At 37.0% G+C, this 14020-nt stretch overlaps 1 protein-coding gene across 1 annotated transcript; it reads right to left on the bottom strand.

Annotated features, from left to right (window-relative positions):
- Positions 1-197: 197 nt before the first annotated feature.
- Positions 198-13760, bottom strand: kcnk6 (potassium channel, subfamily K, member 6). The gene is made up of 3 exons (XM_017466275.2): positions 13275-13760; positions 8175-8570; positions 198-2213 (listed from the first exon to the last, which is right to left on the bottom strand). Exons 1-3 carry the CDS (start codon positions 13591-13593, stop codon positions 1993-1995), a joined length of 936 nt encoding a protein of 311 aa, XP_017321764.1. The 5' UTR covers positions 13594-13760; the 3' UTR covers positions 198-1992.
- Between the last annotated feature and the right edge of the window lie 260 nt (positions 13761-14020).

Raw genomic sequence — 14020 nt, 5'->3', positions numbered from 1 at the left:
TTTTTCTCATATGAATTCATAGGGGTGCCAATAATTGTTACACACCTATTTAACAAAAGATGTTTTGGGGGGTTTTTTTTGTTTTTTTTAATAAACCTGTGTTTGATATCCATGAGAGCAGAGAAATTTTTTGTGAATTATTTGAACCCTGTTTGAAAGATTCAGACACAAAGAAGTTTTTTTTTTATACAACAAAGTACTGTTTTATGTGTTTATTTTCCTTCCCCTCTTGTTCTTTAGCCCTTTTTGTTCCCAATCACATAGTTACATTAAAAACAATCAACATTTAAAGTCAGATTAGTCCTAAAACAGTCATACAGGTAAATATCATTAATGTGTAACTGTCATATTTCACATGTATGAGTCACTGATATTGCACATCAAACATCATATGTGATCAAGTGAATACCAATAATAATAAATAACAACAACAACGTTAACAGACACTTCAAAATGTCATCAATGTGATCATTTGAGCAGAAGGCTGCATTATTGGTCACTGACAATGAATTAAAGGATTTAAAGAAGCATCATGTGTCCTTCTTGGACAAGGCAATCCAGTTATTCTGTTTACCAGACAATTTTTTGTCTTATACAAGATCGTAAACCATTATTAGCCATCGATCATGATGTGGTATAGTTTTATCACTTATCAATACAAATGGTATTTAAAAAAATATTTAGACCCATATTGCACTAGTTATGTTCATGATAAATTATGGTTTATTATTACAATATTACAAGAATAAGTTTTACATAATATAAGTTTAGACAAGTCTTCTCAGATATGGAAATATCCTAAAATGTAAAGATTAGTTTTTAATGGGTCAGATCTTAAGTACACAAAAAGGCACCCTCCTCTAAACTGAATATTGGTGACAGTATTGTCATAGCATCTGCAATAACAATATTGATGGATCATGTAACCAATTTCTATACTGCACCTCTGTGACACAGTCTGAATAGAAAAATCATCAAATACTCCTATGAACAGGTTTTACTAGTTGATAAGAAGTAAACCTTATCACCTATATATAAATAACAAATATCAAGTTTCACAGATTATCACCTAGAATAAGGCACAAGTGGTCCAAACGCATAGTGATGCAAAATAAAAATTTCTAATTTTTTATTATTTTATTTTTTTCCCCCCTGTTGCATAGTTTGCACAGAGGCCCTGCAGAAACAGTAGGCCTCAGATCAAAAAAAACCCTGGAAAAGTGATAAGTGGCAAGAAAAAAAAAAAGACAAACATGTAAGCACAACTCCGTGACTGATATTGCACTGTGTTAAATGTGCATCATCACATCTAATACCTTTAAATAGTATGTTTACCCAGAATGCACCCAAGAACCAATGACTGAATGGGAAAGAAAGCGACAAATTCCTCTGATTAATACTGAAAGAAGCAGAATTTATAATCTTAGAGTAAGGTGCAAGTGGTCCAGACAGCCAATAAGCAGTAAAACTAAAATAATTTCATTTGCGTTTTTCCCCTAGTTCATAAGGTCATTTAGAAAAACTCTGGGAGCCAGACATTCCTGAAACATTGTAAAAAGAATAAAGACTGAAAAGTTATAAAATTCTCCACATTTGTAACACAAAAATAACATGTGGAAGCAGAAATCCACTCTAACTCCCTGATATATCAATTTGGTTTAGCTTCAAAAAAACATCAGTACGTACCCAAAATGTACCTATCCAATTTGGTCCGCAGAAAAACAAACTTCTAAACAATTTATTGCTGGTTTCGGTTAGTAGAAGAAAAAACCCTCAAGTCCAGTTAACATAAAAATCTAGTAAAGAAAATCCTTACCATATGAAACAGTCCTTTGTTGTTCCTCTCAACTTTATCAGTACTGCTCTGAATGCAAATCAACAAACCATGAAGAAACATTAACATTGCACTGGTCTGCAAAATTACAACTGAAGACCCACTACACTTCCCTCATCCTCTACTGCTCAGTGAACAGAGTGTCAGCCTGGAGGTGTCTATCTGCTAATGGAGTTGTACGAGACACGAGTGCTTGGTTCCAGTGGCTTTGTGTCTGTCTCACACTCATTAGGTTCTTCAGGAGTGTTTTCTCTCTCTTCTTCAACTTCGTCTTCACAGCTGGGCAAATGGAAAAATGCTGTCCATCCCTGAACATCAGCCAGTTTATGGAAAGAACGGAGGACAAAGTACATCGCCATCAAACCTACAAACAGGTAGACTGAAAGAAAAGAAATGAATAAATTAAACTGGAACAATTCATTCAGTTGCACACTCTAAATGGTCAGTTTTTATTTTTTGGAGGGGGGGCTGCATGAAAAACTGACTGTCTCTAGATATGAAATGGCATTAGATGTGTTCTTCTTGGCCAAAAGTATGTGCAGGAATTAATTTTTGTAGACTCCAGATTTCTGATGATGCTTGATGAGTATCAACAACTCTCTTTCTGAGGTCCTCAGAAATCTGCTTTGTTCATGCCATAATACACTTCCACAAACATGCTGTGAAGATCAGACTCTGATAGATCCTTGTTCTTTAAATAAAACACAGCACTCACTCACACCTGATTGTCACCATTGATTGAAAACACCCGACTAATTTCACCTTCAGATTAACTGCTAATCCTAGAGGTTCACATACTTTTGCCACTCACAGATTTGTAAATGGTAAATGGCCTGCACTTATATAGTGCTTTTATCCAAAGTGCTTTACACTGTGTCTCATTCACCCACACACTTACACACCAATGGTAACAGAGCTGTCATGCAAGGTGCTAACTTGCCATCGGGGGCAAGTGGGGTTCCGTGTCTTGCCCAAAGACACTTCGGCATGTGAAGTCACGTGGGTCGGGAATCAAACCGCCAACCCTACGATTAGTGGACAACCCACTATACCACCTGAGCCACAGCCGCCCACTGTAATACTGGATCATTTTCCTTAATAAATAAATGACCAAGTATAATATTTTTGTCGTTTGTTTAATTGGGTTCTCTTTGTCTACTTTTAGGTCTTGTGTGAAAATCCGATGATGTTCCAAGTCATATTTATACAGAAATATAAAACTTTCTAAAAGGGTTCACTCTTGCCTCTTCCAACATCAAATTTAAGCATATCAGAATTTTTTTTCCTCCTCATTTTGAAGGGAGTCTCGACAGAAATAAAGTTAAATAAAATATTAAGATGTTCTCTGAATTATTTTTAAAGTCTAGAAACTGCCTAACTGATAGGCATTCACTCCCCTTTCTTTTACCAATCTAAATTAGCACTAGTATTTAATTTTTGAGAGCTCACACTAAATATGTTAAACAGGTTACACCTGTGTTAATATTATATCGACATGTCCAACAGTATGCTTGCACAATAAATATCGCTGACTTTGGAAAGTGTCACAGCTAATATGGTAGATTAGATCAGTCCTGCTGTCATGAAGACCAAGTGTCTACCTGTAAAGTGTGCTCACTACCCCATTTAGCTTCATAGAGTTATTATTGCACCTAGTGATCAAAAAATGGAAACTGCAACAAGCACTAACAGAAGCCTATTGCTATGAATCATGCTGCCCCATGTTCAGAGGAGAAGCAGAAGACAGGTTGTTGTGTTGTGTGTTGTGTTCTGGTTGCATCACAAATGCCTTCTCGCTGAATATATACTGATCAACATGTGGCTTGGAAGCCATTATTTCATTCCCTATGAAATGCACACCTATATAGAGAAAACTGCACCATTTGAAATACGACCATTGAAAATTGCTATTAGCTGTAAGTGCAGGTTCTGCTTTTATTCTCCGAAACTGCACGGATACGCCCCGGTGCACAGCTGTGCAGCAAAAGGGTGTAATGATACGCTTTCCAGTCTTTGGCACCAAGAGTGCTTCTTTCTGGCGCAGCGTGATGACGTAAAGGGGGCAGGGCCTCACTGGAACCGCGAGGAGCAATGAAAATTAAAATTTTATATTATATTATATTAGATTATATTATATATAGATAGATCTTTCAATAAACTGTTAATAAATAATTGTTTATCTATATAATTAAATACATAAATAAAACATGGTTTTAAATGGGGGGGGGAGAAAGAAAAAAAAAAAAAAAAACAGAAGCAGAAGACAGAGCAGTCAATGACAGGGCTTCCAGGGTCTCAGTTTTGCCAAATTTAATATATTGGTGGTCCTAGGATCTTGTTTTGGGGCAGTGGTGGCTCAGTGGTTAAAGACTCTGGGTTACTGATCACTGCCAAGCTACCAGTGTTGGGCCCTTGGACAAGGCCCTTAACCCTCAATTGCTCAGTTGTATAAATGAGATAGATGTAAGTCGCTCTGGATAAGGGCGTCTGCCAAATGCCATAAATGTTTTATAGAAAGTCATTGGAATTACATATATTTCTGCAAATGAAGGCAAACTGTATGTGCTAAAAGAGTCTCTAATGTAAAGAACGATTTCTATTTGACGATATATATGTTTGGGAGAGAGAAATGGGGATTATGGAGTGAATAATGTCTGTACATCAGAAATGCATGTGCACCACCTTGACCTTGTTTCCTATGCAAAGGCTGAGAAAATTGATGAAAAATGTGTCTCCCTTCTCCAGTGGCCTTTTGGTTGGTTTTTGAGATGTAGTTGGTCGGGACATTTTGCTGAAACCTGGCAACTCTGGTTAATGATACCAGTTGTTCAGTGAGCACCTCAGTGATTTCAGGAAGCATACCTGCTGTATCAAACGCAGATGAACAATGCGTATGTCTAAAACCGCTCAAAACAAACTGCAAGACTGTATGCTGGATGATTTGTTGTTGACATTTTACTGCCAGCACTTTATGCTGTCTGAGTTTGAGAAATTAACACTCGTATTACAGAAAGCATATAACTAGAACTACAGTTTTAATTACTGATCATTTAAACTTGTGACAAATATTACCAGTTATCTGATAATACTCCTTAAGTAATGTTAAAATATCAGGTGAGGCCCTGATGTGAATAAGTGTTTGCATTTATGCATAAAAAATTTAAATATTTGTATTTATATGAATTAAGACCTGGTTATAAGCATTAGTATTACACGCTCACTTTGTAAATATACAAGTAGCAGTTATGTTACTGTACAATCAACTCTAACCATTACATGGTATTTTGTTAGCTATAATCACATTTTGTGTTATATGCAGCTACACTGCAGCTAATATGCAGCTACACACAAACAGACAAATACTGTACATGACCTACATGTTTTCACACTAGTTCAATGTTGCATAAAATTAGGAAGCAGCTAATGAGAATAAAAAGCAGAGCAAGAGGAACTGCACCCCACCAAAATAACCTCACACACAAGACATTGCACACACCCAAGAAGGTATACTGTTAATTTAACACCACAGTTCAAATAGGTTTAAAGGTCACATGAGTTTGTGGCCTCGCCGAGGTCACATGAACATCTCCTTGCCTAAAAAACCCAGAATGTCACACATCAGTGAGAAAGCCTCAGCTTGTGACATTAATCAAGTACAAAAAACCCCAAAGAAGAAAGAAAACTTCATTTTCTTTCATTAGGTTGCAATACAATATACTGTTTATCCATGGCTAAACATCTGACCAGCTGTGTTCCAAATTACATTTTACTATGCCTACTTTAACACAGTTCCATGCTCAACAAAGATCTTTAATTTGGTTGACTTTAATATTCATCTGTGTGTGTGTGAATGAGAGAGAGAGAAAAAAAAAAAAAAAAAAGTGTCTTTCATCAAAAGTCCTCCAAAACAAATCCTGACCAAAAAAAAAAAGGATCAAATTTTATCTGCACAATGTGCATTTCTGTGATTACAGTGATTATTATGTGTTTATTAAACCCCCAACTCATGGGAATCAAAGTGAAAGGTCATACAAAGGAACATGAATAAATCAAGTACATGTCACTTATTTATACACTATGCAGCCAACAGTTTGTGGACACCTGACCATCACAACCATATGTGGCTCTTCCCCCAAACTGCTGCAATTAAATTTAAAGCTCCAAACTGTACAGGATGTCTCTCTATGCTGACGCATTACAATTTCCATTTGCTGACATGTTCCAGCATGATAAAGCATGTCTTTATGGACCTCAGTTTGTGCATAGGGGCATTACCAAAGTTAGTGTGGAAGAATACAGAGCCCTGATCTCAACCCTACCGAACACCTTTGGGATAAATTGGAATGCTGACGTTAACATATACACACACGTTAGCATATACATATACATACAGTACATTCCATTAACATATACATAAGATAATCCATTTAGCTGAGTCCAAAATATTCCTACATAATATTTAACATTTGATAATGTTACAGTTGTATTAGGGCTGAGGAATATGACAAAATAACCTGGATATTCTCCCACTGTGTACTTTTCTAGTATCACAGATATCAATGTAAATGGTGCACTTACGTAATGACAAAAGCTATATTTGTACCAATTATTCACAAAATATAGCATTAGGCCATAAAAAATGTTTACAAAATGTAAATAAATGGCCTTGAGGCAATGTGTGTCCAGGAAGCTCAAGAGCATATGCAAATCTATAACCTTACAGGACTCTGTATTTAAATAAATAAATAAAAATATATATAGCTGTAGTAATACTGTACACATTTTTGCTGACATTTTTTTTCCACAAAGTCTTCGAGAAATGCAATTATGGCTTGGCTACTTCAAGACAGAGCATCATTTTTCACATAGATGGTGAAAAAGAGAAACAAAGAAACAAAACCACATGTCTCTGACTGACTGTGTGTGTGTCTCTGTCTCTGTCTGTCTCTCTGTCTCTGTCTCTCTCTCTCTCTCTCTCTCTCTCTCTCTCTCTCTCTCTCTCTCTCTCTCTCACACACTCACACACACACACACACACACACACACACACACACACACTAATTTCTCAGCAGTGAAGTGTGAGACAATGTAGTGCAATGTAAGGTCTGAATCTTTTTCAATCCCTGCTCTAAAGCAGGTTTACTTTTATTCATTAAAAATAGGTTAATCTCCAGTTGAAACTGTAAATGAAAGTTTTGGGGTTTGCTCACAGACAACAGTTGGCTCTATGAGCTGATAAAGTAGCAAACTTTCATTGCATCCAGAACAAACTACCTATAGAAAAAACCTATATAAAACCAGTTAGCTAATGTAACAGCATACAATAGACATTGCCTGATTTTAAACCCCCTAGCAAAACTGTTTCAAATGTTAGAAGATTCTTTTTGGTACTAAAGAGCAGTCATTTAACAATGGCATATACAAAACAAAAAACTGCCAAACTGCCCTTTTGTTTATCAAATAACTTGTATAATGTGCATTTATTGTACAGAAAAATATTGGAGATGAAGGTCAGAAAAATATTGCAGGAGCTTTTAAAATGACAGAACACTGTTCCTGAAAATAATTTGTAGAGATGCAACTCAAATGCAAATTTTGCTCCTCATTCACTTCAACATTTTGGCTTCACATTTTCATCCCTGATATGACGTCCACCCTTATATACAGTCATTGCAAAGGATAAAGATGAGTAGATTCTCTTATTGTTTGATTGGAGAAACAATTATTTTTATGATGGGTGCGAATAATTCTGGAGAACACTGTATATCCCGCTGTATAACTGAATTATAACTAATAGCTACAGAAACTCTCTTTACTACCTGGTCAGAACTGTGTGAGTGTGTCAGATCGCATAGTGATCATCAGACTGCACACTGTATGTGGCTTGTGGGTAGTCCACTGCTACTTCCCCAGACCAGTTTTAAAAACAACACCGATTATTAAAGCATGACAATGAAATTTGCAGAAGCAGAATACATACTGCATTGGTTTGAATAAAATGGTTCAAAATTAGCTTTCAGGTCCTTATTAATCATTTAGGGTTAGGAGCTTTTACATTTTTTGAGGTGAAGCTCAGCAAAATCAGATGAACTTTGGCATATCTTTTTGTTTAGAATGTTGGAATATAATTTTTTTTAAAAAAAACAAATGTATAAAGTGGGCTAATTAAACAACAATGTGCTGGGTGGCCAATGATATTTCAGGGTGACCATGGCCAGCCCTTATCTCTGCCCCTAAGATGCAGTAATAAGAACTCCATATGATGAAACTATATATAGAGGAGACCAAAGCACAGTATGGCATACTGCCATAGTGAGTATCATTGCAATAATTCACTTACCCATAACAGAGATCTTGTAGAGTGGTCGGAGTTTCTGATTGGGCTGCTCGCCTGGGACAAAGTCGCCTAACCCAATGGTGCAAAGGGAGATGAAGCAGAAATAAAAAGCCTCCAGAAAGGTCCATGAGTCCTCAATGGTGCTGAAAACAGTAGCTGGCACCAAAAAGAACACCACAACAACCAGAAGGAGCAGGAGGACAAAGTGTATGGTCCTGGCAGTGTGAGGATGCCAGCCGAACCGCCGACGCCACAACGCCACCAGCCGTAAGTTCAACGGCACCATGAGGCGCTGCACACATGCCGTCAGCACAAGCATAGTGAAGGGGACACCGAATAAGGCATACACAATAGAGAACGCTTTCCCCACATCAGACAGTGGAGTGGTGTGGCCATAACCTAGACGAAACACACAAGAAAAAAAATACATACATACACAAACACATACACACACACATATACACACACATATACACACACACACACACACACACACACACACACACACACACACGCACAGTACTGTGCAAAGGTCTTAGGCACCCTACTTTTTTTAGTCCAAACTTTGTTATAGATTTATTATTTTATGACTTCTACATTGAGTCAGTACAAAAAACATTTCAGATTCCCAAACATTCGTTTTCCAGCACAAAATTAAATGTTACAGAAAAATGTTTGTAAGTCATTAAAGAAAGCAGCATATTACATAAGAGACACTTTTCACATAAAAAAACATAATGTCATACCAAATATTGACTGTTTCATGTACTACAGTTGACTACTCTTTATGGTATTTTTTTAAATGTAAAAACACTTAATTTCATTATTATGAAGTAATCTTTGCTCTACAGCATTTCTTTGCATGTACCTAAAACTTTTGCACAATACTAATATAATATATATCTCGAAAAAAAATAGGTACACCTCGTGGAAATTGTTCATTTTTCAGACATATCTGAAACAGTGCCTATTAAAAAGGTTGATACACTGTCAACACATATCATATATCAACACATAAAAATGTACATTTTGTAGTAATTTTCACAATTTAAATTTACAAAAAACAGATCAGTCACATGGAAAAGGTAAGTTCCAAACGGGCTCACAGATTTTCAAGCACCAGTATATATTCAGTGCACGACTAAGCAAACTACAATTAAAAAAAAATAAATAAAAAATTTTGTTCCACAACCTTTTTTTTTTAAACCTATTAACCTATTTATTTACAAAGAGTGCCAATAATTCTGGAGCTAACTATATTAACAATTTAATGTTCAATAAAGACAATTCTCATGGAAATTGAGACCCAAATGCACCAATCAATAGGGTTTTTTAAAAATAGTTTATAAAATGAACTAATAACATTATAAATATCTAGAATATTACACATTTTGAATACATTTTTAAAATCCTTACAGGTTCAGGCCTTGCAGCTGCTATGGGTTGCTTCGGGAATAGTTACTTCCTGTTGACTATACATGACTTTTGGCCCCCAGGCATGATTAGTTGAAGGTAGATTTTACTGGGAGCTGGAAAAGGGGTAGCTGAAGGGAGAACATTTCTATGCACGAGGCTTCCATAAAACAAGCTTTGTTTAGTTTATCTTTTCCAAAGATTTAAATGAGAGAGAATTCTACAAATGTACCACAATCAGAAAGAACAAAGAGAACAAACAGAGAAACCAAAAATGAAAACATCATGTGAGAGATAGGCATCAGCTATTCTTTATCAAATGTTAGTGTTCTAAACATGTTTTATTTTATGATGTAATTAAGTTTTTTTAAATAAAGGTTTGATGTAGGAATTTTAAAGAATGTCACCAGACAGCAGAAAAGGCACAAATGCAGCTACTTGTTTACCCTCAACAAGAAATTCATTTTGTACTATATAGTTCTGAAAACTACAGGCTTCCTGAACTTGTTTTTTATGCATCTCAACCAAAAGTAGCGTTTTAGCATTTTCAAACCTGGCTACCCCCTCAATTGAAAAGGTCTCATTTTAAAAACTACATTCCTAGTTCACAGAAAGGCCTACCTTAATAACCTAACCCATGTATGGAGAGAGAAAAAAAAAAAAGAAGTTAATCCAAAATGTTAAAGAATTCAAGTTTATAATGGAAAATGATCTTTGATTATCAGTATCATCCACATCAGTCTCTGTCTCATCATCAAAGGTAAAAGTCACTTGTGGCATTTAAACAAGCCTCTTCACATCTCTTTCTTCACGCAGCATCGGGGGAAAAAGTAATCACTGATTTATTCAGTCAACTCTTTTCTGTTGATTACATTTCTTGTCATTAATGTCTTCTGGAGGTTGTTGGCTCAGGTGAATTGCGGATATTGTGGCAGCTGTTATCTGATTACAAACTGAATTTATTAGACTCGTGCTTATTTTGCTGTGGCATGTAAATGGTAAATGGCGCACTTATATAGCGCTTTTATCCAAAGCGCTTTACACTGTCTCATTCACCCATTCACACACACACACACACACACTCACACACCAATGGTAGTAGAGCTGCCATGCAAGGTGGTAACTTGCCATTGGGAGAAACTTGTCGTTCAGTGTCTTGCCCAAGAATACTTTGGTATGTGGAGTCATGCGGGCCGGGAATCAATACGCCAACCCTACGATTAGTGGACAACCCACTCTACCATCTGAGCCACGGCCGCCGCATGTAACTATTCAAAACCTTGAACAAGGTTTTACACATCTTTTGGCAGACTGATTGCATTTACTAATGTTTGTTATCGGTGGTTCCTTACCAAACATGATTTGCAGGTAAGGCAAGGTTAGAAAGCAGCCTATATAAAATCAGTTCCCCATAGTTTTGGTGAAATTATACTACTGACATAAAAATACAGTTTGAAGTCAAAACCTGATTTTTATCATTTGTGGCGGTTTCCCAGAATGCTGTAGCGACTTCTGATGTTTTTTCCGAGCTTATATTTTCCTGTGAAATGTTTGGATTACTGTCTTAGGGCCACTTTACACCTGGTCACTTCATGCGTTCTCTGGTCAGACAGCTATCCGACTGTGAAAAGACCAGGGTGTAAATGCCTTACCAAAAGTATTTGAGATGGATATAATTCAGATCGCTCAAACCACATCAGGAGATGGTCTGGGACGCATTCCAGACAAAACTGGACAAGTCTAAATGCATCTGGTTGTAGAAACAACATACATCAGCGCTTTTCTCCTCCCAAACGGAAGTACGGACCGGAATAGCCTGACAGAGATGAGTGTGCCTCCTCATAAATTACTTTGCAGGCTGACACAAAGATAATTGAAGGTCCAGCTGGGCCTAGCCAGTCTTGTTCTGTAAAAGAAGCCAGCACTATATTTTCCCACCAGCGTTGACTCTGAGCTTTCATCCAGGTATCTCACTGGGTTTCAAAGTTTAATACTGCCGACAGCGAAAACACTGCCTTTTCTTGTGTAAGCGTTGTAGCAAGCATTTTCGTTTTCTTTTCGACTGCATTCGCAAACCCAAATAGAACAAAGATCGGATTCATATCCATTTAGCTAAAACGTGTTATGTGGCCAAGTGTAAACGGAACCGTTTTAACAAATCAGATAGCTATCCGATCAGATAAAACGCATGAAGTGACCAGCTGTAAACAGGCCCTTAGATCAATGCAGCAAAAGAGCTGCATTGACCATTTTCACACTTTAGCTAAGTTTTCTCATTTCAGTTAATATCCCTGAAAGTATTTAATTATGTAGGTTAATTATGTATGTTTTATAAGTTTCAGGCTGTTTTCAACTTTTAAAATTACTAAGAGAAAAAGCCTTTGTTTAATTGTTTGTACAGTGATTGTATTCTAAGTTCTGTGTACATTTCGGAAAGTGTGACTTAATGTGGAGTAAACAAAAGAGAAGAAGTGAGATCGGAATGAAAACATAATTACACTGAACTCCACCTAAAGCTTACTCAATCTGACAAGAGCACTTAAACACACAAAAGTGTACACACACACACACACACACACACACATACACACACAAACAATGAAGGCTGCTAACTAAACACTCCTAACGCAGCCCAAACGGAAGTTGCTGGTAGATCTCAAACACATGTGAATAATAAGCACTGTTAACATTCAAATGTGGCTTGCCTTTCTAATGCTATTTTGCCTTCAGGTTGTGGTGGGGTTTTTTGCTCAAAAGCTACCAGAGCAAAAAGAAGCTAATAACTTTTGAGCATCGTGCAAACTGCATGACTATACCACAGACTTGCCTGAAACCACCTTGTTTAGTATCTCAGGCTTAATTTTGTAGTTTCTGACACGGTACAGAGCAAATGTGCAATGTAAAGGCAGTGGCAATACCAGGTGCAGTCTGTGGTACGCTGGTAAGAAACAGTTCAGATCCGTTCTGTGTCTGCTTTGTTGTGGAAAGTCCCTCATGTATACTCTAAAGATTTGGACTTCTCTCTCTCAAAAACTAGATCATTCATGCCCAAACCTCACCCTTGTTTCAGTAGATAATCTCACCTGAATACTGTAGACTTGAGTTAAAGAATTGGCACTGCAATCATAAAGAAAGGCAAAAAGTATGCTGCTCATACTGAACATCCATTCAACACAGTATTTGACATTATAGTATACAGTTAAGAGTAATGATTTCTATAATTCCACTATTTGGTGTCACTCAGAAGAGCATGGGTTCTCATTCTCTCAGGGAGTTGTTCCTTGCCATTGCCGATTCTGGCTTGCTCCTCTGGGATCTAACTGCTTTAAAGTCTATTGTTAAATCACTACATATGGAAAAACTGCTGGAGGAGAAAATTCAGACCAGGCTGAAATTGTATAGGCTATGCATATAAATACATTTCAAGGACACCGTTAGGTTTTTACAACACATCTGGATTTATTAAGCTAGCTAAGTACCAGTCTGTTTCTGCTTCTAATTCTAGCCAAAAAAAAAAATCTTCAGACACCAAAAACATGTCTTTTCGCCCAAATCTGTGTACTGTTTTGTGTATTTTTCCTTTAAAGCCTTGTTCGAGTGGTGTTTATGGGTTTATACGAACACATTCACACTTTTTTATGTCATTTGTACGTTAACCTGATGAGGAAGTTGAACCTGAATCTGACTCACCGATGGTGGTGACCAAAGTGTTGGAGAAGAACAAAGCAGACGCCAGGTCCCAGTTGGAGTTCTCGGAGGAGTTTTGCATTAGTGACACTCCGTATTTGTTAGCGTTTATGAGTACCTCTAAGAGTTGCTCAAGTGTGGATATGTTAATGCAGCTCATATTACTGATAAGCTGCTGTTTGAGAAGATTCAGCTCGGCCTGAACTTTCTCCTCCAGCGGCTTCTCCAGTGCCGAAAACACCAAAGCTCCGAGCACCAGGTACACCACATATATACACACCAGAGCCAGCACCACAAAACACGACCTGGACGAAGTGGACATCTTGGCAATATGACGCTCAGATGATACACACAAAGCGTATCCAGCCTCTTACTTCTACGTCTACGTCTACGTCTACTTCTTCCGCTTCTTTTTCTTCTTCTTCTTTGTACACGCACACGCAAACTTCTGATCTCTCGCCTTGTTGTGAAACTTAGCAACAGGGTTGCCAGATTGGAGAGTATCGTGTTGTTGTCTATTTTTTTAAAAGTGACTCAGAGCGAATCGGCTCACAATAAGATTTTTATTTTATTTTATTTTTATGTGTAACTCCACATTTAAAAATGTCCATCCTTGGCGTATAATTCTTGTGTGATAAAAACAAAACAAACAAAAAAAAAAAAAATCTGCTTCAACGATTCAAGAAAATCAACGATTCAAAACCACCCATTCTGATTCACTTAACTCGAATCAGTAAAGTGAATCTTAA

This window comes from Ictalurus punctatus, chromosome 4 (assembly GCF_001660625.3).
Source record: "Ictalurus punctatus breed USDA103 chromosome 4, Coco_2.0, whole genome shotgun sequence".
NCBI lineage: Eukaryota > Metazoa > Chordata > Actinopteri > Siluriformes > Ictaluridae > Ictalurus > Ictalurus punctatus.
The sequence above is the reverse complement of the archived record's forward strand: the minus strand, read 5'-3'. Positions and strand labels throughout refer to the sequence as shown.

Excerpts from the sequence above, each read along its gene's own strand:
- kcnk6 (XM_017466275.2), bottom strand. The coding sequence starts at position 13,593 with ATGTCCACTTCGTCCAGGTCGTGTTTTGTGGTGCTGGCTCTGGTGTGT. Across the intron at positions 8,571-13,274 it reads CACTTTGGTCACCACCATCG|GTTATGGCCACACCACTCCA; the intron begins GTGAGTCAGATT and ends TGTTTCGTCTAG. Across the intron at positions 2,214-8,174 it reads CTACAAGATCTCTGTTATGG|TCTACCTGTTTGTAGGTTTG; the intron begins GTAAGTGAATTA and ends CTTTTCTTTCAG.